Here is a 27983-nt window from a genome sequence, read left to right as displayed (position 1 = left end):
CCCGGAAATTATTCAAGGCAGTTCCCTCCACCAATTGTTAAGCGAAGGCACACTCCTTCCTGGATTTTCTGTGATCACGCCCTCCGACCAATCCACAAACCGCAGGCTTCGCCTCCGTTTAAGTTTCGACCAGTAAAAAGAACAACAATGGAGCAAATCCTGCCACATGCACCCATATTGGGATTCCACTGGAAGCTTATTCTGGGCGTGTCATAATTTTTAACCAATTAAAATGATGATAATAATCCCGCTCAGCTAATGAAAGGCGAAGAATGGGAACACCAACCAGGAAATGCAGTGAGCGGGATAAACAGGGACATGGAGGTGTTATATTAAAGGTGCAGCGACTAGGAGAACGGCAGGACGTAGACGAGAGGGTTCTCGCGCCAGAGTTAACCGGGAATATGTCATTGCCCTCGACAGCTGGCAATCGCGGCCGAAGCCGTCGCACATTTGATGACATCATAGTTATTTTCATAACGTATTTCCCCCCTTGTGCAATGACGTCATCAACATGTAACGTGGTGTTCTTGTTTTGGGGCGCTAGTGGGGTTAGTCCCGAGGAAGCTTCACGAAGGGAAGGGCTCGTGGGTGTAAGAGGGTTTGGGGTGTGGGTGGGGTAAAGTCGGTTCCCGTGTGACTCCAGGTCATCGGAGATAGAGGTCCAGATTTGGCTTTGCCCCACTGCATTTTGGAACTTGTAGTTGCTGTTTGTCCCATAATAGGAACGTTTCATGCACCATTGGGGAATTAGCTCAACTGGTAGAGCGCTCGCTTCCCATGTGAGAGGTAGCGGGATCTATGCCCGCATTCAAAAAGAAGGAAATGGTTCCATGGGGTAGAGGTTATCACATCTGTTTCACACACAGAAGGTCTTGGGTTCAAGTCCCAATGGAACATGTCAGGTGCAAACCAGGATTCACTGATGAACTGAAGCAATCTGGGGACCCTAATTAAAGAGAAGAGGAAGTGGTGCTGGAATAATAATTATCCCACAAACCTCTGCATCTTTATTTTGCGTAGAGAGGTGCACGGACCTCACTGTTAACTTCATTTTAGCTTATTTTATTTTGGACCCTTACTCCTGTCTCTTTCCTCCCTACAGATGTCATTATTTGCTGTAGGTGACTTTTAAATACGCTACAGTGAGATCTCATTGAAGCTTCTTCCATAGAGGTATTTAGAAATACATTGAATATACTCTTAGTTGTTAGTAATATAAATGGGTGCAAGGATTTCTAAAGAGTAAAATCAGCAATGAGTCTGGGACACTTGAAAGAAACACAAGAAGAAGGACACACAGGGTTATTTAGTACAAAAAAAGTCATTTTTTAATATTCCCACAGTATGGTGAGTGGGACCATCAGTAGTATGCTGTGTTATACCCCACACCATTGGCCTGTTTCCTCTGACACTGTCTTGCCTGCAAATTGTTTCATTGCTGCCTGTGTGTTCTGCAGGTATCAGGGCTGCATGGCATAGCTGTGACTTCTAATGTTTAATGGTGTTTATGACCTGCATGTTCTGCAGAACCAGTTTCCAACAATGGAGCAAGATATGAATGATAAAGAGCAGCCGGAGAGCCACCAGCAGTACGAGATGACGGGCAGTGGACTAGGAGATATCTTGGGCAGTGCCAGTTTTCAGCCACATCATGATCTGGAGCTCATGGACTCCCCAAAGCCAGTACCCTCCCTGGAATGTGTGAGGTGAGGGAAAACCTGATCTTTAATAAATACTTTCAGAAAATGTGTAAATCTTGGTATTTTATTAAGGCCTTTGAATGAGTTAGAATTTTAGCTAATTATAATGTTTATAATTTTTCGTTTTGATAGATATTGGGGTTTTTTTTTTTATGTACCCTTCTTTGTAGTTTCTTGGGAGAGGTGGTTAATAAATGTGACAATAAAATTAAATAGATGATGGTGTTTTTTTCCTTTAAGATTCTGGATATCATGGGATGAAGTGGGAATAGACCCAGGGCAATGTATGTGGAAAAGATGGTGGGGTAGCACAGGGAGCAGAGTTTGAAGTGCAGTGTAAGGACTGCTGGGCCCTGACTTTTATGGGCTGAGTATTGATACGCAGACAGGGAAAAAGCACAGTAGTGCTTCTATCGCCAAGTGCATAAGTAAAGCATGTTCATGCAGCACTATCTGATTCATCAAGAAGGCTGCTTACCTTGTAAAACATGTTGCTAGCAGTAATTTTGTTATAGGTTTGACAGTTGCTTGGATTTGATTGTACATTTATTTATTTTTGTTTTTTTATATACCGGTCCTCTTACATTGTATGCAAATCAAATCGGTTTACAGAGAACAAAGTAACTTGCTTAGTAGCATTACATATTACCGTTAACATAAGGCTTGGGAGTAATCTGCACGGAATGGCAGTTACTACCCTTAACAGAGCACAGAGCTGCAGTTACTACCATAAGAAACTGCCTGGATCATTTGGTCTTTTTCTGCCCTCATTACTGTGTTACATAGTAAGTAATTGTTGGCTGATTTGATTGCAGTGGGCAGTCCCAAGCAGTTCTGTCTAGCCTGGGGAGGATCAGCCACCACCTGATGGGCACCAAAGAAGAAACAAACAAAGTTAAGAAACGGCAGAAGACATCTAATGGAGCCCTGACCCCGGCCTGTTTCAGCTCTCCCTTCTCTCAACAAGTAAATGGACAAGAACTCCATAGCTCAGCTATTGACCAAGGGTACCACCGGGACAGGACCCATCTCAGCAGGACTCCTAATAGATTGTCAGTGGTCTATAGCAGTCCCTTTGAGTATAACCAGCAGCGCTTGGAAGCACCCGAGACCATAGCCATGGAATATAACCCTAGCAATAGCACTCAGTGGAGTGGTCGTGCTGGCAACAGTAGCTGTGGGAGCAGAGTTACTGGGCTGTATGCAGAGCTGATAAAAGAACTAGAATTGCAGTTGTGTGAGTTACAGAAGCTGCTGGCATCTCGAGAAGAGGCGTCTGTGCAGCAGAACCGGAGGATCAAACAACTGGAGCTGGAGAACCAGCAGCTGAAAAGCCAACTACGGAGCCTAGAGGAACAAAATGACCTCCTGTCCAGTAGGAGCACTGAAGACTGTGGTGCAAGTGGAAGATTGCTACTAGACTCCAGACACAGCTCTGTCGGTAACAGAATCCTTTCATACTCTAGCAGCCATTCGACTACTATTTGTGATGTCAGGGATGCTCAGGCCAGCATGAGGACATTAGAGAATTCAATAAATAGCAGTCTATGTAATAAAAGAAAGTAAAGATATTTTCTCCAGATTATCTCAATGCTACTGTCACAAAAATCAGATTGGGCTTTGTGATACTATAATATGAAAAAGCTTTGCGTGAGGTTGTGGCTGGTGTTTTTAATGTGGCAAAGGATGCAGGTTCTGCTGCAGGGAATGTGGCGAGCTGCTGCTGTCTCACTGTATGGATTTGTAAAACAGCAGTGGGCACTCGGCTTCATGTTTGTGCCAGCTGCTTGGCTCCCATGTAGTACCTTAATTAAATAAAGAAAAGAGAGAGGCATTTTAGGATAGGATGTTGGGCTTGCTGAACCTTGGTCTGACCCAGCATGGCATTTCTTATGTTTTTATGACACGAGGCTGTGGTACTTTGTCAGTGGACGAGGTGCATGCTGTTTACTGAAGTTCATAGGAAAGTTGCTATACAGCCTGGGGGGACCTGCATGGAATACTCATATGCCCCAGCTGAGAGGTAACCTTTTCATACTTGCTCACTTCTGAGGCCTGAACTTTGGGAGACTCATTCAACTGTCCACTGAGAGTGAAGCTCAGGTCATCCAATTTTATGGAATTTGTTTTTGTTATGGTAATATTTATGTAAGGCTGAAAGGGTGTTTCCAGTAAGAGGAATCCCCTGGGTTCAGCAGAATTGTAGCACTGTGAGAGAAATATACAATGACTGGAAGAGTTTCCAGCCTAATACCAAGCATCTCATTAACTATGTAATGCCCCTTAGTATGTGTAACCTCCTGTCTTCTTAGACATCACGGAGAACAACTTGCAGTTTCTGAAGGCCCTGGTGGGATACCTGGAGAGGAGTGGTGTCACCCAGGTGGGTCTCTTCATCACTGTCACCATCTTTCTATGATCAGTCTCCATTCTTCCTCCTACCTCCTCGCTGTGACTCTGTGTACCCAGCTTCTAGGCCAATGAAACAGAGTTCTGCACCTATTTAGTCCTTGGGACACAATGTTATATTTTCCTTGTAGTTCTTTTAACTATGTTTATGAAATTAAAATGTTTTACTCTTCTGCACATTTGATGGGGAAAAGGAGGGGGCCACAAGACACATTTTGTACACATGCGCTAAATGTGTACTCTTCTCTACAGGTGAATGGTGCACAACCTTTACCACTTCTGCTTTCCAGGAGGGAGCCTAAGTACTTACCGGCAGATGTGCGAGAGCCTCCGATCCTGCCTCCCTCTGCAGATGTGCGAGAGCCTCCGATCCTGCCTCCCCCTGCAGATGTGCGAGAGCCTCCGATCCTGCCTCCCCCTGCAGACGTGCGAGAGCCTCCGATCCTGCCTCCCCCTGCAGACGTGCGAGAGCCTCCGATCCTGCCTCCCCCTGCACATGTGCGAGAGCCTCCGATCCTGCCTCCCCCTGCACATGTGCAAGAGCCACCGATACTACCTCCCCCTGCACACGTGCAAGAGTCTATGATACAGCCTATTGATGCAGATGTACGAGAGCCTCTGAGACTGCCACCTCCTACACATGTGCGAGAATCTTCCCCAATAGGAATGCTAAGGGTCATTGGTGTCACAAGTGGCTTTCAGTACTGGATGAATGCAGAGGACAGCTCAGGGAGCCCTGCAGCACTGAATGACTCTTCTGGAATATGGGATGAACCCATCCAGGATACGTTGCCTGATGGTACACCAGCATGGGCATCTCCTGTAGAGGTACAGCGTTCACAGTGGAGTTGTGAGTGGATCTATGCATACAAGGCACCATGTAGCTCTGATTTCATGGGGCTGTAGAATCAAAAATTCTTGGAAGAAAATAATGCCCATCACTAGGCAGGACAGAGTTCAAGAGAGCAGGAACCTCACACGATACTTATGAGTATACTGGCAACTCACCCAAGTTTAATCATTTAGTATTTAAATGGTTAGGGTATGACATGATGTGTTTCTGGGGTTGAGATAGTAGGAATGCCGACTGTTAAAAGCCCTCACACCTGATGATAGGAACCCTGCTTTTAATCTTTGCATCTGGGGATGAGATGGTAGGAATTATGGTTCCCTGTAAGTACCAGGATCAGTCCAGACTGCTGGGTTATGCCTCCTGTCCAGCAGATGGAGTCAGAGAGAAACTGAAAAGGCACCACCTATACCCTGGTGCGCCCCCCTGCGATCCTTCAGTATATCTCTGACTCCAGCAGATGAGAGAGCATAACCTGCGGTCCTGATCTACTGGAAAAAAAAAACCAAAAACCCCAGAAAGTTTATTGAGAGGAGTGAGGTGCTCCACTATTTCAGGTTTGATTTAAGTTATCTAAGAGGCAACTGTGACTAGAACTCGAGAAAAGCTGAAGTGAGGAGCCATAGCAGGCAAGGCAGGGCTCTGCCCTGAAGCCTTTCCCGGAATACATTTTGCCCAGCCCAGTGAGAGGAGGGGGAGTATTCATCGGTGGGCCGGTCACTTTCCCCCTCCGCCTCCAGAGAAGCCCATCCCTCGGAGAAAGTTGGCAGAAGGAGTTTCTCCTTTCTGCAGGCTCCAAACGTTTTCAAAGTTTGTAAAAAAAAAAAAAGGTTGCATTGCTAGCTGCCGCGGAAAGCGCTGTTGAATTGAAAAAAAAGACGAGGTGTTTTTACAAATTCCCTGCCTGCTGTACTCTCTGGGTCTCCAGAGGGGGTGGCCTGCCACCCGTCCCCGTTTCGCACTCCTTTCTCTTCAGGGCAATGCCCAGGGAACTCGTTTGTGTCGCATGCGGGGAGTCGGGGCTCCGGCTCTCGCGCGAAGGCCTCTGTTCCCGGTGCATTCCCGGGGATGAGGGGCCTTTGCGGAGAGCAGCCCCGACCGAGAAGTCACTCCCTTTGCGGCTGATCTCCTTGGGTGGCCTCGCGGGGGTAGACATACAGGGAGCGTTCCCGAGTGCGGAGGCAGCAGCCATTTTGGATCGCGCGGCGGCCATTTTAAATCGACCCAGTCGTGAAGCGGAGCTGTCAGAGGAGGAAGAGGATGATGATCCCCTCTCCCCGCCGGAGTTAAGTCCTCCCAGGGGCCACGGTTCATCTGGGCATGCTAAGGGGGATACTCGGAAGAGGCCACACCCCCTCTCGTCTCAATTTGTGCTTTTGCTGCACAAAGCTTACCTGGAGGCAGAAGCAGATTGGGAGCAGGGATCTTCGGCTCCCAATAAGCGGGGGAAAATTTCTATAAGTCCTGAGGGACTAGGTTTAGGAAATTCTGCTCCTTTCCCAGCTCCTAAGCCCCCGCAGCATAATCCGGTGGAGCCTGCCCCTCAAGATCCCCCTACTCCTGATTCAGGGGCAGACATGGGGAGCGCGGATCTCGTAGAGGGCGACGATCCGCTCGTCCTCAGATTGTTCCATAAGGAGGAGTTGGACCCCTTAATCTCACATGTTCTTCAAGAACTGGGGATCCCAGTCCCACAGATTGATTCAAATTCTTTACCAGGCGACTTGGAGTTGACGGGGCTCCGCGCGCCGTCCCAAGCATTTCCTTATCATAACAAACTTTCCCAGATCGTGTCCCGGGAATGGGATGCTCCGGAGGCTACCTTGAGAGTTGGACGAGCTATGGATAAGCTGTACCCGCTTCCTCTTGAGGCTTTGGAATTGCTTAAGGTGCCTAAGGTGGATTCGGCGGTCATGGCCATCGCTAAACATACCACAATCCCAGATACAGGTGGCATGGCCCTTAAGGATCCCCAAGATAGAAAATTGGAAGTGTTGCTGAAGCGAATCTTTGAAGTGTCAGCCCTAGGGATGCGAGCGGCGGTTTGTAGTTGCATGGTACAAAGGGCTACCCTCCGCTGGGTGCAGCAAATGTTAACGTCTCAGGATTTGCCTCCAGGTGAAGCAGAGCAGGCGAACCGAATGGAATCTGCGGTGGCCTATGCGGCGGACACCCTGTATGATCTTCTCCGTACTTCAGCCCGCTCCATGGTGTCAGCAGTCTCCGCGCGCCAACTCCTCTGGCTACGCCATTGGGCGGCAGACTCATCCTCCAAAGCGCAACTTGGTTCCTTCCCTTTTCGGGATAAGTTGTTATTTGGGGATGAGTTGGAGCAGCTTATTAAGTCATTGGGAGAGAACAAGGTCTTCAAATTGCCGGAAGACAGGCCGAAATCATTTCGTTCCTCGGGATCCTTTCGTGGTCGTTTTCGCTGACAGCGCCAGTATCGCTCCGGGAGAGGTTCCTCTTCATTTGCACCGTGGCAACCGCCAGCACGCCCTCAAGGATGGTCTCCTTCCTTTCATGGCCAGCGGCAATCGCGCACGGGGGCGAGCCATGCCTTCACCAATAATAAGACGCCACAATGAGGGGATGCCAGTCCATCCCTCCATTCCGGAAGTGGGGGGTCTTTTATTTCACTTTCGGGAGGAATGGGCCAGAATAACCTCAGACCAGTGGGTCCTCGACATTATAAACCGCAGCTACGCCTTGGATTTTGCACGACCCCTGCGCGATTTCTTCCTAGCCTCTCCCTGCGGGTCGCGAGAAAAGCAAAAGGCTATTTTGCAAACGCTAGCGCGGTTACAGGCTCTGGGGGCTATAGTTCCCGTACCTGTGGCCGAGCAAGGCACGGGTCGCTACTCCATCTATTTCATCGTTCCCAAAGAAGGAAGGAACCTTCCGTCCCATCCTCTATCTAAAACAGGTCAACAGAGCTCTAAGAATCCCACTCTTCCGAATGGAGACTCTGCGTTCCGTCATTGCGGCGGTCCACAAAGGCGAACTTTTGGCTTCTTTGGATCTCACGGAGGTTTACCTGCACATCGGGATACAGGAATGTCATTAGAGGTTACTAAGGTTCATGGTCCTGGGAGCCCATTACCAATTTTGTGCTCTCCCTTTTGGTCTCGCAACAGCCCCGAGGGTCTTCACCAAAGTAATGGTAGTCGTCGCCACAAGTATCCGAAGAGAAGGAGTGCTCGTCCATCCTTACTTGGACGACTGGCTCATTCAGGCAAAATCAAGAAGGCTTTGCGAGGAGGCAGTACGCACAGTCATTTACCGTCTGAGCTCCCTAGGTTGGGTCGTCAACTACTCCAAGAGCCAGCTGATACCCTGCCAGACCCTAGAGTTTCTGGGGGCCTTGTTCAATACGGAGTGGGGCAAGGTTTCCCTGCTGCAGGCGCGAATGGAGTGACTGATGGCGCCCGTTCGTCGTCTACTAGCTCTGTCGCTGCCTGTGGTATGGGATTATTTACAGGTTCTTGGATTTATTTATTTATTTATTTAAGTTTTTTTATATACCAACATTCAAGACGGTAGTCCCATCATGCTGGTTCACAAGAAACAGGGGTGCAATAAACTTTACAATTTGAACAATGGTGCAGAAAAGCAGTTACATGTAACAGGGAATCAATAACTAGGAGTAAGAAGGAAAATGAAGATCAGATAATTATATATATATATATAATAACATTATAAGAGGTGGCTATTAATGCTATTACTAGCGAAGAATGTTGATTGGAGGAGGTTAAGTAATGTTGGAGTTAGGAAAGGCCTGCGTGAACAGCCACGTCTTGAGTCTTTTCTTGAATGTTGAGATGCTGGGTTCCATTCTAAGATCCGGGGGAATGGCGTTCCATAAAGTTGGACCAGCTGTGGAGAAGGCCCGATCTCTAAGCGTGATGTGTCTGGTAGTTTTGGCTGGAGGTACTTGAAGAGATCCTTTGTAAGCATCTCTTGTCGGTCTTGTTGAGTAGTGTAATCGGAGGGGGATATGGAGATCGATTGGGGCTAATTGATGGATGTTTTTGAAAATGGTGAGAATGGTCTTGTAGATTATTCTGAAGTGGATAGGCAGCCAGTGGAGGCCCATCAGGATAGGGGTTATGTGTTCTCTTCTCCTGGTGTTAGTGAGTATACGGGCGGAGGCATTTTGGACCATTTGCAATGGTTTGGTGTGTGAAGAAGGGAGACCAAGCATGATGGTGTTACAATAGTCCAGCTTTGCGAAAATGATTGATTGTAGAATCGTTCTGAAGTCATGTGTGTGGAAGAGAGGCCGTATTCTTTTCAGCACTTGGAGCTTATAAAAGCAGTCTCTGGTGGTTTTGTTGATGTTCGCTTTCAGGTTTAGGTGATTGTCAATTAGAACTCCTAGGTCTCTCACTTGTGTAGTATTTGGTAAGGCTGGATGAGTGGGTGTGAGGGAGCTGTTTTCTGGTGTGATGAGTAGAAGTTCCGTTTTTGAAGAATTTAGTATAAGGTTGAGACTTGTGAGAAGCTGTTTGATATTTTGGAGGCAGGTTTCCCAGTGAGACAGTGTTTTTGCGAGTCACTCCTTGATGGGGATCAGGACCTGAATATCGTCAGCGTAGAGGAAGTGTTTGAGATTGAGGTCAGTGAGAAGTTTACATAAAGGTAACAGATAAATGTTAAACAAGGTAGGAGACAGGGATGAGCCCTGAGGGACTCCTACTGACGCAGGGTGAAGAGAGGATTCTTTATTATGAATCTTAACCTTATATCCTCTGTTGCTGGCGTCCACCCTAGAGTTGGTGCCTTGGGCTTTTGCGCATATGCGACCATTACAGAGAGTGCTATTATCTTGATGGGACCCCAAGTCGGAAGAATTCCGGGTGCCGTTACCACTTCTAGACAATGGTGGTTGCAGCCGACCTATTTGCTCCAGGGAGTCGAATTGGAGCCTCCGATATGGATCATCGTCACAACGGACGCCAGCCTGTTGGGTTGGGGGGCGGTCTGCCAATCTCAGTCTGCACAGGGGCGTTGGACGGCTTCGCAAGTGGTCCATCAACCGTCTGGAGACAAGGGCAGTCCGCTTGGCGCTGCGGTGGTTTCTCCCTCTGATCCGACATCCAGCAGTCCGAGTCCTGTCAGACAATGCAACGACGGTGACCTATATAAATCGCCAAGGAGGAACCAGGAGTTACTTGGTTGCGTCCGAGGCGAGCAAGTTAATGGATTGGGTGGAAGCGCATCTGTCTCGATTAGCGGCCTCACACATTGCCGGCGTCGACAACATCCAGGCGGACTATCTCAGCCGGCAGCAGTTAGATCCGGGGGAGTGGGAACTGTCACAAGAGGCACTCAAACTCATCGTTCAAAGATGGGGAATGCCCCCGTAGACCTCATGGCGACGCGCCTAAATGCAAAGGCAGCGCGTTTCTTCAGCCGCAGACGAGAGCACGGCTCGGAAGGCGTGGACGCATTGGTTCTTCCATGGCCCGAACATGTTCGGGCCATGGAAGAACCACGGAGGCCACGGAACACGGAGGCCACGCGTACAGTGGCCTGTACGTGTTCCCTCCGTGGCCACTGATAGGCAAAGTGTTGCGTCTGATAGAATCCCACGTGGGTCCGGTCGTTCTCGTGGCGCTGGAGTGGGCCAGGAGGCCGTGGCTTTGCCGATCTGATCAATCTAGCGGTAGACAGACCCTTGCGTCTCTGTCACCTTCCTTGCCTATTGCGGCAGGGTCCAGTGTTTTTCGACCAGGCCGATCGCTTTTGTCTAGCGGCTTGGCTTTTGAGAGGCGTCAATTGAGGAAGAAGGGATATTCTGATTCGGTCATTACTACGCTTCTTCAAGCTCGTAAGCCGTCTACTTCGGTTACCTACGTGAGAGTTTGGAAGGTGTTCGACTCTTGGTGTCGTGGTTCCTCCATGTCTCCAAGACTAGCTACGGTGTCACAGGTCCTCCAGTTCCTGCAGGAGGGCCTAAAGAAGGGCTTATCCTATAATTCCCTTAGAGTGCAGGTGGTGGCTTTAGGCTGTTTCCGCGGCAAAATTGACGGCGTTTCCATAGCCATGCACCCCGATGTAGCCAGATTTTTGAAGGGGGTCAAGCATTTGCGTCCGCCGGTGCGACCTATCTTCCCGCTTGGAGTCTAAATTTAGTTCTTCATGGCCTTAGTACTTCTCCTTTTGAGCCGCTGAAACGGGCTACACTCAAAGATCTCACTCTCAAGACAGTTTTCTTGGTGGCTATTTGTTCGGCGAGGCGCATTTCAGAGCTCCAAGCGCTGTCATGCAGAGAGCCTTTCCTCCGCATTTTGGATTCGGGTGTTTCGCTTCGAACTTATAGAAACATAGAAATGACGGCAGAAGAAGACCAAATGGCCCATCCAGTCTGTCCAGCAAGCTTCGCACATTTTTTTTCTCTCATACATATCTGTTTCTCTTAGCTCTTGGTTCTATTTCCCTTCCACCCCCACCATTAATGTAGAGAGCAGTGATGGAGCTGCATCCAAGTGAAATATCTAGCTTGATTAGTTAGGGGTAGTAGGGGTAGTAACCGCCGCAATAAGCAAGCTACACCCATGCTTATTTGTTTTACCCAGACTATGTTGTATAGCCCTTGTTGGTTGTTTTTTCTTCTCCCCTGCCGTTGAAGCAGGGAGCTATGCTGGATATGCGTGAAGTATCAGTTTTTCTTCTCCCCTGCCGTTGAAGCAGGGAGCCATGCTGGATATGCATTGGAAGTGAAGTATCAGGCACATTTGGTTTGGGGTAGTAACCGCCGTAACAAGCCAGCTACTCCCCGCTTTGTGATTGCGAATCCTTTTTTCTTCTCCCCTGCCGTTGAAGCTATGCTGGATATGCGTGAAGCATCAGTTTTTTCTTTTCCCCTGCTGTAGAAGCAGAGAGCTATGCTGGATATGCGTGAAGTATCAGTTTTTCTTCTCCCATGCCGTTGAAGCAAAGAGCCATGCTGGATATGCATGGAAAGTGAAGTATCAGGCACATTTGGTTTGGGGTAGTAACCGCCATAACAAGCCAGCTACTCCCCGCTTTGTGAGTGTGAACCCTTTTTTCTTCTCCCCTGCTGTTGAAGCAGAGAGCTCTGCTGGATGTGTGAAGTATCAGTTATTCTTCTCCCCTGCCGTTGAAGCAGAGAGCTATGCTGTATATGCATTGAAAGTGAAGTATCAGGCATATTTGGTTTGGGGTAGTAACCGCCGTAACAAGCCAGCTACTCCCCTCTTTGTAAGTGCAAATCCTTTTTTCACATTTCCTCTTGCTGTTGAAGCTTAGAGCGATGTTGGAGTCACAGTAAGCATGTGTATGTTTATTGAATAAGGGTATTGTGTCTAGGCAGTAGCCATCATTCTGGCGAGTCACCCACTCTTCATTGGCGGCCTCTTGACTTTATGGATCCACAGTGTTTATCCCACGCCCCTTTGAAGTCCTTCACAGTTCTGGTCTTCACCACTTCCTCCGGAAGGGCATTCCAGGCATCCACCACCCTCTCCGTGAAGAAATACTTCCTGACATTGGTTCTGAATCTTCCTCCCTGGAGCCTCAAATCGTGACCCCTGGTTCTGCTGATTTTTTTCCTACGGAAAAGGTTTGTCGTTGTCTTTGGATCATTAAAACCTTTCAAGTATCTGAAAGTCTGTATCATATCACCTCTGCTCCTCCTTTCCTCCAGGGTGTACATATTTAGATTCTTCAATCTCTCCTCGTACGTCATCCGATGAAGATCCTCCACCTTCCTGGTCACCCTTCTCTGTACCGCTTCCATCTTGTCTTTGTCTTTTTGTAGATACGGTCTCCAGAACTGAACACAGTACTCCAGGTGAGGCCTCACCAAGGACCTGTACAAGGGAATAATCACTTCCCTTTTCTTACTCGACATTCCTCTCTCTATGCAGCCCAGCATTCTTCTGGCTTTTGCTATCGCCTTGTCGCATTGTTTCGCAGACTTCATACTGTCCCTTCAACTGTCCCTTCCTTCTTGCCTAAGGTGGTTACGTCTTTTCATGTGAATCAGACGGTAGAACTCCCAGCCTTTTCGGCGAAAGACAGTGAGGCTTCAGACCTTAGGAGGCTGGATGTTTGGGCATTGTTGAGATACTTAGAGGTCACCAATCCTATCTTTTCGTTTTATGGAGTGGCCCTAAGAAGGGGTCCAAAGCTTCTAAGACAACTATAGCCCGCTGGCTGAAGGATGCTATTGCTTCAACTTACATTTGTAGGGGACGTGCCATTCCGGAAGGTCTTAAGGCTCATTCTCTGCATTCCCAGGCAGCGTCTTGGGCGGAGAGTGCCTTTGTTTCCCCTCAGGAAATTTGCCGGGCGGCGACTTGGAAATCCTTGCACACTTTTGCTAGACATTACCGTTTGGATGTACAGGATCCGACGTTACCTTCGTTTGGCAGCGGTGTGCTTCGAGGGGGAATGTCAAGGTCCCACCCCTTTTAGGGCAGCTTGGGTACTTCCCAGCAGTCTGGACTGATCCTGGTACGTACAGGGAAAGGAAAATTAGGACTTACCTGATAATTTTCAGGATCAGACCAGACGCCCGCCCATGTCAGTAACAGTCCCGACACTGTATTCTTGTATTTCAGAATTCCTGTATGGAATGCTTACACAACCTTCTTATCGTTTCGTTCAGCGGCATTTTCAGCCGGGGTTTTTTCCTCGCTTTTCCAAGAGTTCATGTTTCACTTGTTCTAGTCACAGGTTCTTGCCTAGGATTTCTTCTATCATTCTGCTTTGTTATCGATTATACTGAAGGATCGCAGGGGGGCGCACCAGGGTATAGGTGGTGCCTTTTCAGTTTCTCTCTGACTCCATCTGCTGGACGGGAGGCATAACCCAGCAGTCTGGACTGATCCTTGGTACTACAGGAACGAAAATTATCAGGTAAGTCCTAATTTTCCTATATAACATCCCTCGCATCTGGTGTTAGGCATCCTAGATGTAGACCCCTTGCATTTGGGGCTGAGTTGGTAGGAATGCTGATTGTAAAAGCCCTCACATCTGCTGGTAGGAACCCTGCTTCTAATACCTTTTGTATTTGGGGTTGAGGTGGTAGGAGCTGTAGCTATAGCATCCCTCACATCTGGTGGTAGGCCCCCTGATTATAACAACCCCTGCATTTGGAGAAAAGACTGTAACATCCCTCATATTTATACATTTATTTAGAAGATTTATTCCCTGTACATACCCTGATCAGTCCAGACTTCTGGGTTTTGCATCCCTGCCAGTAGCTGCAGACAAAGTTTCACGGACACTGTTCTTAACCCAGTGTACCACTTGCAGTCCCCCAGTATTTTGCTGACTCCAGCAGATGGTAGATGGTGAAAACCTGTAGTGTGGAGAGATCGGGGGAAAAGAAAAGAAAAGAGAAGATATGATTCTATCCTCCCAGAGGGTTGTGAGGTCCTGGTGGGGCTATCCCCTGGTTTTGAGGTGGACGAGCAGGAGGTTGGTGACTCTTCTATTAACTGGTCCGGCAGTGCCTGGGGTGGAAATCTGGTGGTCCAGATCCCTCATCTCCCACGAGGTAGCCGTGTGCCGGACTGGCGGTTTTGCTTCTGCTGACGGGCACAAGGTAGGTATCCTTTATATTTTCTATCAGCAATTAAAGTTAAGAGAAAAAAAAGTTTTAACAGAGGCACAGAGAAAATCAGAGGCAGGGATTGTGTTCCCCGATGGGGGTAATTGTTTACCGCGGTCATGTTCTCTCAACCTCCAGCACGTTTTGGGACCACCACGTGACATGGTGCACTGCCCAGCTCCTATGGGGAATCGCGGGACAGATTAAATAGGCAGGGCCTGTGTTCCGGGTGTGTAGAGAAAGTAGAAGGCTCATAGGGAGTCTCTCTCCCTGGTCCCCGATAGGCCACAGCATTCCGAGGCTCCAGGCCTTCAGTGGGGGAGAGAAAGTTTAGTGCGGGAACAGCGGATATTTTGTCGGGTGCAGCAAGGCTGGCGGTAATGGTGCATGCAGCAGGGAGATCACCTTCACTGCTCTCCCCTGCAGTACCTGCGGGTCTAGAGAGAAGATTGTCCTATAGATTCAACCGATAGAGGTGCTGGTAATTTTCCCCTGGGGGGAGATGGGGAGGATTCCCATTTTTTTTCCAACAAAGTTTGTCCTTTTAATGCATAAAGCATATTTGGCCAAAAAGGAGGCTGCGGAGCATGAGGCCAGATCGGGTGGAAAATCCAGGTCCCGGTCTATGATGGAAGGGGTATTCCTGTCCAAAAGGAGGCATATGGAGGGAATGCGCAGGTCTTTAGGACTGTTTGCAGTGCCCGGAGATCCTCAGGGGGACACACAGTTTAGTTTATAGTTTATTAAATTTTATTTACCGTCGTATCGGAAAAACCATCATAACGGTTTACAATAATAGGAAATAAAATCATGAATCAGACGAGTGTGATATAACCACAGGGGGGCCTCCTGGGTCAGGTCTTTTTACAGACAGCTCGCCAGATATGGATTCCGGAGATGCAGATCCTGAGGAAGAGCCCGTGGCAGCGACGATCCCAAGGTTGGGAGGCTTTTTTGCAAGGAGAAGCTTTGGCCTTTGATTCCAATGATGATCCAGGCGTTAGGAATCAAGGTGTCGCATGTCCTTCTGGAATCTTAATTTAGTGCTTAGAGGTTTGTGTGAGGCTCTAAGCACTAAATTAAGTGTGGGAACACTGAGAGGATCACCTTGCTGGTGACTGAAAGGAATCAGTAAGTTTTTGCTTGGGACATTGTCTTTTTTAAAAGTATTGGGGCAAAGTTAACTATTTGGGAATATTATTTAGTGTGTTTGTGCCTTTAATAGTCAGAAAGGCAGTGAATAAACAAGTTAGACTGTTTGTATCTTTAAAGAGTCAATAAGGTAGCAGTAGGTAGTGTGTTTATTTTTAAAAGTCTGCAGAACTGAGTGTTCTCCAGACTTTTAAAGAACTGAGTGTTTGTATTTAATACTAACTGAGTGTTTGTAGTGAAAAAAAAAAAACCTCACAAAAAAAACACCAACCCAAAAAGTAGCCAGAAGCTAGAAATAAGCTAGGAGTAGTGTATACCTGAGTAAAAAAGTTGAATAGTTCAGCTCATTTACTCACCTTGGAAAGGTGTTGAGGTAGTGTGATTGGGTTTGAAAAGGGACCAACATTTGTTAATCAAGAGAGCAGTGAGTCACTCAGGCTGACTAACTGAAGTTAGACTGTATTTCCCAACCCTCAATATATAGGCAGGTGCCACTTTCACAAAAAAAAACCCCATCAACAAAAACTTTATTGAGAATTCGATCAGACCCCGGTAGGCCTCTACCAGACACACAGGGGTGGATTTTAAAAGGGCCGCGCGCATAAATCCTTCTGGATTTACGTGCGCCGGCGTGCCTATAGCCCCGGGACGCGCATAAGTCCCGGGGCTTTCGAAAAGGGGCGGGAGGGGGCATGTCCAGGGGCGTCCCCGAAACGACGCAGCGTTTCGGGGGCGTGCCGCGGCATTTCGGGGCCGGGCCCTGGGACGTGGCGCTGGCTCGGGGGTGTGGTCGAGGCCTCCGGACCAGCCCCCGGGACTGGAGGACGGAGCGGGGCTGCCGGCAACGCGTGCAAAGTTACGCCTGCTTTTAGCAGGCGTAACTTTGCCGACAAAGGTAGGGGGGGTTAGATAGGGCCGGGGGGGTGGGTTAGGTAGGGGAAGGGAGGGGAAGGTGGGGGGAGGGCGAAGAAAAGTTCCGAGGCCGTTCCGAAATCGGAGCAGCCTCGGAGGGAACAGGCAGGCCGCGCTGGGCTCGGCGCGCGCAGGTTGCACAAATGTGCACCCCCTTGTGCGCGCCGACCCCGGATTTTATAAGATACGCGTGGCTACGCGCGTATCTTATAAAATCCGGCGTACTTTTGTTCGCGCCTGCTGCGCGAACAAAAGTACGCACTTGCGCAAGTATTTAAAATCTGCCCGTAGTGAATTCACTAATACATTTAAAGGACGTTAGACACATTCCTACTCCCATAGCAACCTAAAACTTAACTAGGAACTGATCAAAATTGAGATGAAGGCAGCAGTCCAGCAGCAAGAGGGGGGCTTCCCAGTCTTTTGCATCGAGTGTCACATGTATGATTTTTTACCCACCGGTGAGAAGTTGTACATGTGCATGCGATGCAAAGAGCTCCTGGCTCTCAGAGAACAAGTCCGATCTCTGGAAGCTAGAGTGGCAGACCTGGAGGAGCTGAGGCAGACAGAGAGGTATATAGATGAGACCTTCAGGGACATAGTAGCCAAGTCACAACTTCAGACTGGCAGCCCTGGTGCAGCCTTGGAGGAAGAAGATCTCATGATGGGAGAGCACCAACCAGGTGCAGCAGGAAAGGATCCTGTAGCAAGGACCTGCTCTCCAGGTGATGCACTGAGGATATCTCCCCAAGGCCTACTGCCCAGGAGGAAAGGGTTAGGTTGGCCGTCATAGTTGGTGATTCGATTATTAGGAATATAGATAGCTGGGTGGCTGGTGGGCATGAGGATCGCCTGGTAACATGCCTACCTGGTGTGAAGGTGGCGGACCTCACGCATCATCTAGATAGGATTTTAGACAGTGCTGGGCAGGAGCCGGCTGTCGTGGTACATGTGGGCACCAACGACATAGGAAAATGTGCGAGGGAGGTTCTGGAAGCCAAATTTAGGCTCTTAGGTAGAAAGATTAAATCCAGAACCTCCAGGGTAGCATTCTCTGAAATGCTCCCTGTTCCACGCGCAGGTCACCAGAGGCAGGCAGAGCGCCGGAGTCTCAATGTGTGGATGAGACGATGGTGCAAGGAAGAGGGATTCAGTTTTTGTTAGGAACTGGGGAACCTTTTGGGGAAGGGGGAGTCTCTTCCGAAGGGATGGGCTCCACCTTAACCAGGGTGGAACCGGACTGCTGGCTCTAACCTTTAAAAAGGAGATTGTTCTAGTTTAAAAGCTGCTCTAAGGGGAAAGCAGACAGTCGCTCAGCAGCGCATGGTTCGGAGAGAGGTATCTTCAAAGGATACTAATGATGCATTAGAATTAGGGCATCCCGACAGTGAGGTTCCAATAATTAGAAAAGTAGTCCAAGTGCCTGTAACTAAAAACTCACCTGAGCTAAAAAATTCTAACATCCCTATCAATTAAAAAGCAGAATGAAAATACTAACAAAAAACAAACTTTGAAATGTTTGCATGCTAATGCCAGAAGTCTAAGAAATAAGATGGGAGAATTAGAATGTATAGCAGTGAATGATGACATAGACTTAATTGGCATCTCAGAGACATGGTGGAAAGAGGATAACCAATGGGATAGTGCTATACAGGGCTATTGCAATGACAGAGAGGAGCACTCGGGAGGAGGTGTGGCGCTTTATGTCCGGGATGGCATAGAGTCCAACAGGATAAACATCCTGCATGAGACTAAATATAGTCTTGAGTATCGGTATAGTAAAAGAATTTAAATAAAATAAATAAATAAATACAAAATTGAATCTTTATGGGTAGAAATCCCTTGTGTGTCGGGGAAGACTATAGTGATAGGGGTATACTACCGTCCACCTGGTCAAGATGGTGAGACGGACAGTGAAATGCTAAGAGAAATTAGGGAAGCTAACCAAATTGGTAGTGCGGTAATAATGGGAGACTTCAATTACCCCAATATTGTCTGGGTAAATGTATCATCGGGATACGCTAGAGAGATAACATTCCTGGATGGAATAAATGATAGCTTTATGGAGCAATTGGTTCAGGAACCGACGAGAGAGGGAGCAATTTTAGATCTAATTCTCAGTGGAGCACAGGACTTGGTGAGAGAGGTAACGGTGGTGGTGGCAATAGTGATCATAATATGATCAAATTAGATTTAATGGCTGAAAGAGGAACAGTGTGCAAATCCAAGGCTCTCGTGCTAAACTTTCAAAAGGGAAACTTTGATAAAATGAGAAAAATTGTTAGGAAAAAACTGAAAGGAGCAGCTACAAAAGTAAAAAAATGTCCAAGAGGCGTGGTCATTGTTAAAAAATACCATTCTAGAAGCACAGTCCAGATGTATTCCACACATTAAGAAAGGTGGAAAGAAGGCAAAACGATTACCAGCATGGTTAAAAGGGGAGGTGAAAGAAGCTATTTTAGCCAAAAGATCTTCATTCAAAAATTGGAAGAAGGATCCAACAGAAGAAAATAGGATAAAGCAAAAAACATTGGCAAGTTAAATGTAAGACATTGATAAGACAGGCTAAGAGAGAATTTGAAAAGAAGTTTGCTATAGAGGCAAAAACTCACAGTAAAAACTTCTTTAAATATATCCGAAGCAGAAAGCCTGTGAGGGAGTCAGTTGGACCCTTAGATGATCGAGGGGTTAAAGGGGCACTGAGAGAAGATAAGGCCATCGCGGAAAGGTTAAATGATTTCTTTGCTTCGGTGTTTACTGAAGAGGATGTTGGGGAGGTACCCGTAATGGAGAAGGTTTTCATGGGTAATGGTTCAGATGGACTGAATCAAATCACGGTGAACCTAGAAGATGTGGTAAGCCTGATTGACAAACTGAAGAGTAGTAAATCACCTGGATCGGACGGTATACACCCCAGAGTTCTGAAGGAACTAAAAAATGAAATTTCAGACCTATTAGTAAAAATTTGTAACCTATCATTAAAATCATCCATTGTACCTGAAGACTGGAGGATAGTAAATGTAACCCCAATATTTAAAAAGGGCTCCAGGGGCGATCCGGGAAACTACAGACCGGTTAGCCTGACTTCAGTGCCAGGAAAAATAGTGGAAAGTGTTCTAAACATCAAAATCACAGAACATATAGAAAGACATGGTTTAATGGAACAAAGTCAGCATGGCTTTACCCAGGGCAAGTCTTGCCTCACAAATATGCTTCACGTTTTTGAAGGCGTTAATAAACATGTGGATAAAGGTGAACCGGTAGATATAGTATACTTGGATTTTCAGAAGGCGTTTGACAGTTCCTCATGAGAGGCTTCTAGGAAACGTAAAAAGTCATGGGATAGGTGGCGATGTCCTTTCGTGGATTGCAAACTGGCTAAAAGACAGGAAACATAGAGTAGGATTGAATGGGCAATTTTCTCAGTGGAAGGGAGTGGACAGTGGAATGCCTCAGGGATCTGTATTGGGACCCTTACTTTTCAATATATTTATAAATGATCTGGAAAGAAATACGAGTGAGATAATCAAATTTGCAGATGACACAAAATTGTTCAGAGTAGTTAAATCACAAGCAGATTGTGATAAATTGCAGGAAGACCTTGTGAGACTGGAAAATTGGGCATCCAAATGGCAGATGAAATTTAATGTGGATAAGTGCAAGGTGATGCATAGAGGGAAAAATAACCCATGCTATAATTACACAATGTTGGGTTCCATATTAGGTGCTACAACCCAAGAAAGAGATCTAGGTGTCATAGTGGATAACACATTGAAATCGGCGGTTCAGTGTGCTGCGGCAGTCAAAAAAGCAAACAGAATGTTGGGAATTATTAGAAAGGGAATGGTGAATAAAACGGAAAATGTCATAATGCCTCTGTATCGCTCCATGGTGAGACCACACCTTGAATACTGTGTACAATTCTGGTCGCCGCATCTCAAAAAAGATATAATTGCGATGGAGAAGGTACAGAAAAGGGCTACCAAAATGATAAGGGGAATGGAACAGCTCCCCTATGAGGAAAGACTAAAGAGGTTAGGACTTTTCAGCTTGGAGAAGAGACGACTGAGGGGGGATATGATAGAGATGTTTAAAATTATGAGAGGTCTAGAACGGGTAGATGTGAATTGCCATTAGCAATGGTACAATGGAATAGACTTAGTTTTTGGGTACTTGCCAGGTTCTTATGGCCTAGATTGGCCACTGTTGGAAACAGAATGCTGGGCTTAATGGACCCTTGGTTTGACCCAGTATGGCATTTTCTTATGTTCCATTTGAGCCAATTAGAAGGGCATCTTTGAAGGACTTGACTCTGAAGATGGTTTTCTTGGTAGCTATATGTTCGACCAGGAGGATTTCAGATATCTAGGTGCACACTTTTGCCAGGCATTATCGATTGGATGTTGGGGCTCCAGCATCTGAGACCTTTGGTGAGTGTTGTGAGCAGGACTGTCATGTTCCCACCTAGTTTAGGGCTGCTTATGTACATCCCAGGCATCTAGCCTGATCTGGGTATGTACAGGGAAAGGAAAATTGGTTCTTTCCTGCTAATTTTTGTTCCAGTAGTACCACAGCTCAGTCCAGAGACCTGCCCAGTGTTATGAAAGGAGAGTCTTCCGCTTGTTCTAACGTTCGTGTGATTGCAGAGTTGTTGGTGGTTACCACGCTGGTTTTATATTTCCTCTTTATAGATTAGAGTTTTCAGTTGATTCAAGTCACCAGCCTTCTGGTTGTAGGGGTGTGGAGTGCATGTTACATTTTGATATTCAGATCTCTGCTTGGCTGCAGGTGGCACACTGGGTTAAGTAAAGCATCAGTGAACTTTTGACTGTTTCCATCTGCTGACAGGGATGCAAAACCCAGGAGTATGGACTGATCTGTGGTACTATAGGAATGAAAATTAGCAGGTAAGAACCAATTTTCCTGTTTCATACCTTCCCACAAGTGTGCCCATGGCAAGATACAATCAAACAAATTTATTAAACTAGACAACAGATGGGCAGCCTTGGCCACATAATGTCAAATATCCCATGCATCTTACAATAGATTGTCACATGTCCCCCAATACATTGTAGCTAAAATTAATCATCATAAGAACCTGTGCCGGGTCACACCAGTGGGCCATTGAGCTCAGCTTGCCTATAGTGAGCAGTCCAGGTCATCTGGAAGTACTTGGGGCATCAGGAGAGTAGGGGGTTGTAGTAAATTAATTTGGTAGGTCTTGGGGGGGTCAGGAGGGTGGGGGGTTGTAGTTAGTATGGCTCTCACGGAATTACATTTTAAAATATGTGGCATTCATGGCTCTCTCAGCCAAAAAAGTTCCCGACCCCTGCTCTAGCAGATGGTGCAGCAGTTCAGTGATGGATCTGTGATCAGACCCCTGGGCCATGTCACTGGTTTTTCAGCTAGCAGTGCGAGCCCCTTGCGCAGCACTCAGCCCTAAGAGTGCTGGGTGGAGCTTGATGAAGGAGGGCAAATTGAAAAAAAAAAGGAAAGCAGGTGAAAGGACTTAGGAGCATAACTCAGATAAGTTGCTTTCTTCCTTCTATTTCTGATGGAAGGTTTCCTGCTCCTGCGTCTTCTCGGTTACTTGCCTATCCTTGCTCGGGCCTCCTTTCCTCCCCTTGCTTCCCCCTGCCCCATTAATAAAGTAAAACAAAAAAAAAAAAAAAGAGGGAGGAACAGCCTGTGTCTTAGTTGCCAGCTGTGCAGGAGCAAAGAGACACTGGTGTAAGGCGAGTGCCAGCAGGTCGACGATGGGGGGGAGGGAGTGATTTCAGGGATGGCTGCTCTTGAAGCCGTACAGTGGCATGTAGGGAGCAGCTTGAGGGTCCCACTGGTGTGAGGCCTATGGTGGTCTCAGGACTGCGGCTGAGAAGGGCCCGAAGTGCATGGCCTGTTTCAGGTTCAGGGAGAGACCAGGTGAGTGTGTGCTGGAGGGTTAAACTCCCCCTTCCCCAACCACTGGTATTTTTAGCACACCAACTGTGGAGGGCGCTGACACGCAGTTGACCAGACAAGCTCCAGCAGCCATTTTGAATTTAGCTGTACGATTGGGCCTGCATGGTAGTGAGACCACAGGAGCTGGGGTGGAGCTAGACTTGGCTCCTGTGATGGGTCTGTAGGGCTCCTCTGGAGAGTGCCTCTGCAGTAATGCTGGGGTCCAGGGGAGATTTTTCCCCTGAGTTTTTCCCCTTCCTCCACTAGGATTTTTGTGTGTTCGCTGGGCCAGGAGCAGTACTATGCAGGGTCCCTACGACGACACTGGTTGATTCTCGACCGTTGTCCTGTCTCCACATTCTGGCCAAGAGGGCAAGACTGGCTATTGAAGCACCAGGGCCCTCTTGGGAGGATCCTGGAAATGTGGAAGAAGCCAGAGATGCTGATATTGCAGCATCCTGGAAAGAGGGAGAGGTTCCCCCTGGTTTGGAGGATTCCGTGATCCGTATCTTCCACCAGGTCGAGATGGGGTATTTAATTGAGCAGGTGATCTCTTGCCTCTGACAGGAGGAATCAGTCTTAGGACGCTTGGGTGTGGGATTCCATCATTAAAGTAAAGCGCAAGACCACCATCGCATTTCCTCTTCAGCTGGACCTAAAGATGATGTTGGCTGAGTGAGAGACCCCAAAGTCATTCCTGAGAGTTGTCAATTTCCTGCAGTGGCTGTATCGTCTTCCTCAGACTTCTGTAGAGAAGGTTTTTCAGGGCCCGGTCGATGCCTTGATAAATGGCAGTGACCCGGTGTACCACTATTCTTGAGGAAGGGGGTGCCTCACTCAAACATCCACAGGATAGGAAGATGGAGCCACCCCTGAGGAGACTGTTTATTTCATCGGCCATGGCCATTCATATCTCCATCTGTTCAGCCATGGTGGTCTGGGCCCTTCTTCGCCAGGGGCAGTACTTGTGCTCCTTGAATCTGTCAGAAGCATACTTACATATCCCCATTCAGGACAAGGATGAAAGATATCTATGCTTTTGTGTTCTGCTATTTTCAGTTCCACGTGTTAGCATTCGGTCTAGCACCTGCACCACAAATATATTCACTAAGGTGATGGACTGGGTGGCAATGGCTGTTTGCCATGAAGGTATTTCGGTCCACACATACGTCAATGACTGGCTGATCCGAGCACTGTCTTGTGAAGCGGGTGAGCTATTGAGTGGTGCAGCTGTTAGAAAGCTTGGGCTGGGTAGTCAATTTTGCCAAAAGTATTCTGCAATCCCTAGAGTATTTGGGGGTACGGTTCGACACACAGCTGCGACAAATGTTCCTCATGGAGGACAGAGTGCACAAGATTCTCAGGCATATTCAGGGCGCTCTTGAACTGCAGCCTCCCTCTGCGTGGGAGTATTTGGAGGTGCTCAATTTGATGGCAGCAACACTAGCTTTGGTGCCGTGGGCCAGAGCTAACGTGCCCACTCCAGGCGTCACTCCTGAAGCATTGGTCCTCGCAATCACAGGACTACGCAATTACATTCTCTTTGGACCAGTTGCTACGGCTATTACTCCTCTAGTGGCTGGTTTCTTCCCATTTGTTGAAGGGAATCAGTCTGACTATTCTGTTCTGGGTCTTGGTCACGATGGACATGATGGGGGCTCATTGTCAGGATCAAGTGGCCAGGGAACTTGGGCTCCACAGGCTTCGTGGTCCATCAATTGGCTGCAGACCAAGACAGTCCCCCTGGCTTTTCTGCGTTTCCTCCTTTTGTTCCAGGGGAGAGCCATTTGGGTCCTCTTGGACAATGTCATTATGGTGGCATATGTCAATCAGCAGGGAGGAGCCAGGAGTCATACTGGTTTCGCTGGAAACATCACTCCTTTTCCTGTGGGCAGAGAGGAAACTCCCGCTCCTTTCAGCCGTGCTCATAGCCAACAGGAGAATGTCCTGGCCGATTTCCTCAGTCAAAACATACTAAAGCCTGAGGAATGTGCGTCGCAGAACTTGTCGCAGCTGGGGGTTGCCCTAGGTGGATTTGATGGTGACCTAGTGGTATGTAAAGATAGACTGTTTCTTCAACCGAAGAGGAGAGCAGAGGGTGCCAGGAATTGATGCCCTGATCAAAGGGGGGAGCTGCTGTATGTCTTCCCTTCATGGGCACTCATAGGACAACTGCTACAGTGGACAAAGTTGGAGAGCAACCGGATCCTACTGGTCGCACAGACCCTGGTATGTGGATCAACCCTTACGACGTCCAAAGCACAGGGTCTTTTAATTCAGGGACCTGTAGTCATGGAGGATCTGGCTCCCTTCTGTCTTATGGTTTGGCTCTTGAGCGGAAACTGCTCCGCAGGAAAGGCTATCTTCAGTGGTAGTTTAAAGTCCCAGAAGTGTTCCTTTTTTTTCTTTCTTGTTTGAGTTTGCCAGCTATTTGAGCATTTTTGCAAGTCCGGGTCAGAATTCCCCTGGAAAGCCACTATCTCCTGTATTGTGGCCTTTCTTCAGGGAGCTCTGCATAAAGGGCTCACCCTGAATTCCTTAAAGGTGCAGGTCACAGCTATTTCTTCTACCCATGGGGGCAGGGGCCCTCTATCACAGCTCACCCAGATGTGTCTCACTTCTTGAGGGGTGTGAAATGGCTGTGACCTCCTTTCCGACCCATTGTTCCCCCACGGGATCTCAACCTAGTGTTTAAAGTCCTAAGGGGGACTCCTTTTGAGCCACTGAGAGAGTTCCTTGAAGGATCTGTCCCTGAAGGTGGCACTTTTGGTGGCAGTTTGCTCTGCATGCTCTTTCTTGTCAGGACTCTTTTCTAGCGATCTCTTCGGACATGGTGCTTCGACCAGTGCTATCTCCTCCCAAAGGTCAATTCCATTTTTCATATCTTTTGGACCATTTCCCTCCCGGCCTTCTCCTGGGAGGAGTGCAGTCCTGAGGATTGTTCTCTCAGCTGTTTGGATGGCAGAGGGTGATCTTGCATGATTTGGAGATTACTAATGATTTCTGCAAATCAGGCAGGTTGTTTGTTCTTTTTGGGGTCCGAGTAAAGAAGCGGCTTTCAGGCCACTTTGGCACAGTGGACAAAAGAGACCACTGATTCAGCTTACTTGCTAAGAAGCAAGCAGCCTCCAGAATTGGTATGAGTACACTCTACCAGGGCTCTCTGTGCATCCTGGGGGGAGGGGCATGCACTTGCACCGGCCGATATTTGCAAAGCAGCCACTTGGTCTTCTCTGCATGCCTTTGTGAAGCACTACCTTTTGGAAGTGATGGTGTGGGAGGGTTCGGCTTATGGTGCAGGGATTCTTAGGGGAGCTCTCACGCCCTCCCACCCTGGTAAATGAAGTTTTGGTACTTCCCACTTGTCAAGGGCTGGACTGGTGTAGCACGACAAGATGGAAGAAGAAATTTCCCTAACATGTTAATTTCCTTTCCATTATTCCTGCTACACCACTCCAGGACCCATCTGGTTTAGGGAGCTAGTTGAGGTTATGACCTTTACCTTTCTATTTTCTTGGTTGAATTTTTCTTTCATTGTAGGTTGCAGGGAACTTCTCATGTTTTTGGTTAAAAATGTTATACTTTAATTAAGGGAGTCTGATCTAAAGCTTTGGCAGGAGACTGGATTCCTGTGGCGGGCACCATTTCCTAACTAGTGGCTGTGATGTCATATAGGAAAATAATGTCTGCCTCCATCTGCTGGTAGGGGGAAATAACTCACTTGGTAAGGGCAGGACTAACGGACAGGATATTAATAGGTAAGGGAAATTTCTCCTTGAACTCCGGTCTAAAATAGTTACAGAAATAGAGCAGGCATTGCTTCCCTCCCTTAAAACCTAAACACATCAAGAACTAGACTGTTTATTAATTCTTCCATTACTCGCTGAAGGTCCTTCCCTCACATCTAGTGATAGGGACCTTGCCTCACATCCAGGACCTTCAGTGTTCATTTATAGGATGTGACAAGTGCTAGGCTACCCCAATCTTTAGTTAGCTGGCCTGTGGGCTCCATGAATGGATGTAAGATTTAAAATGCTTTACTCTTTGTGCTGTACCCAGGAGAATGGAAGACCCAAGTTGGAACTGATCCCAAACTCTGGTGTTTACATCACACATCATCAGTTGGATGACTTGTCCCATATCTCCACTGACAAACCCAAGTTGATGACCCGACGCCTCCTGGGCTATTTCTTCTCACGGGAAACGTTAGCCAGATCTTCAGCCACTGGCCAGCGCATTGCCCACAACAACACCACAATGGAGAAGCCCATCCGGCTCCCCATTGCTGTGGTCAATGTCATTAAAGGTATACAAGATGGAAAGAAGTTTATAGAGAACAGGGCAGGCTTGGTGGGAGGGGGGAGGGAGCCAGTGCTGCATGAAATGGACGGGGGGGGGGGGGGGGGGGGGGGGAAGAGGATGAGGTACATACAGGGAAAGGCCAGTAGTGAGAAGTGGAAGAGGCACAGGCACGTACCAAGACAGTAAGTACCTGCCAAGTATTGTTGATAATGCAGGCTAGAAATATTTTAAATAAATGAGTGATGTATACAGGGGAGAGGTACATGCTAAGATCTGCATGCATCATCACTGACAGGAGTGATAGAGAGGCAAAGGTGGAGAGATGTGTTCTGTGCAGTGGGAAACATGGAGGAGGGAAAAATATGATTAGTGACAGGTAGGGAAAGGGGAAGCACACTACTGCTGTGATAGGAGGATTGAGAGCCATGGGCCTGATATGTGCGTAGATATGGGAGGCGGTCAGTGCAGCAGTCACCACAGGGATACTGAACTTTGGACACAGAGGGCCCACATATTCTGCATCTTTCTGCCTTTGCTTGTTTTCTTCAGAATATGTAACAAAAGTGTGTGGTCGTGGCTGCAATTTCAACGCTGTCATCAACAGCAAGTGTGGGACCTCCCGCAGGGCAGTGAAGAAGATGTCCATCCGCATCGACTGGATGGAAGGAGGGCAACGGTGTTCTAGTGGTATGGCTGGTCCCAAAGGCTCCCTGTACCCCTGAGAAGGCCAGGTGGGGAGTGTGGCTACGAGCTTCTCCTCCTAAAGACTGTTAAGTGTCTGAGAATCGACCCAAATTGTGACATTGCTTTTGCCCTGCCTGGAAGCAAGGATTGGTTTCCTCTGACCTGAGAGCTGGCCTTTTGCTAATATATGGGTAAAAGGCAGCAGTGACAGCTCCAGCCAGAGGAAAATGCATCCCTTAAGATTTTCTTCCAGCTTTGGGACAGATACCTCCTTCTCTCTACCAAGTGAGGGCTAGTTGTCAGGCATGGAGAGGGGTCTGTGGTCTGGAGGCAGCTGAAGTCATCATTTCAGGTTTGTTCTCGGATGTCTAAGCCGTTATTCAGCAATGAGTGTCTTATTCTTTGTAAATAAAACAATCCTCTCTAACCACATCAGATCCTTTTA

General features: G+C 47.8%; 1 protein-coding gene across 2 annotated transcripts; it reads left to right on the top strand.

Moving 5' to 3' along the window:
• Positions 1-202: 202 nt before the first annotated feature.
• On the top strand, positions 203-27983 carry LOC115073793 (cyclin-dependent kinase 12-like). Of its 2 annotated transcripts, none has more exons than XM_029572577.1 (8): positions 203-338; positions 1106-1176; positions 1531-1709; positions 2519-3144; positions 4016-4086; positions 4365-4940; positions 26612-26858; positions 27404-27983. In XM_029572577.1, exons 3-8 carry the CDS (start codon positions 1546-1548, stop codon positions 27574-27576), a joined length of 1857 nt encoding a protein of 618 aa, XP_029428437.1. In that variant the 5' UTR covers positions 203-338; positions 1106-1176; positions 1531-1545; the 3' UTR covers positions 27577-27983. The 2 variants fall into 2 exon arrangements, with proteins under 2 accessions (XP_029428437.1, XP_029428438.1); XM_029572578.1 differs by lacking the exon at positions 203-338 and adding an exon at positions 347-516.

This window comes from Rhinatrema bivittatum, chromosome 12 (assembly GCF_901001135.1).
Source record: "Rhinatrema bivittatum chromosome 12, aRhiBiv1.1, whole genome shotgun sequence".
Taxonomy (NCBI): Eukaryota; Metazoa; Chordata; class Amphibia; order Gymnophiona; family Rhinatrematidae; genus Rhinatrema; species Rhinatrema bivittatum.
Note: the sequence above shows the minus strand (reverse complement) of the source record. Positions and strands in the feature narration are given on the sequence as shown.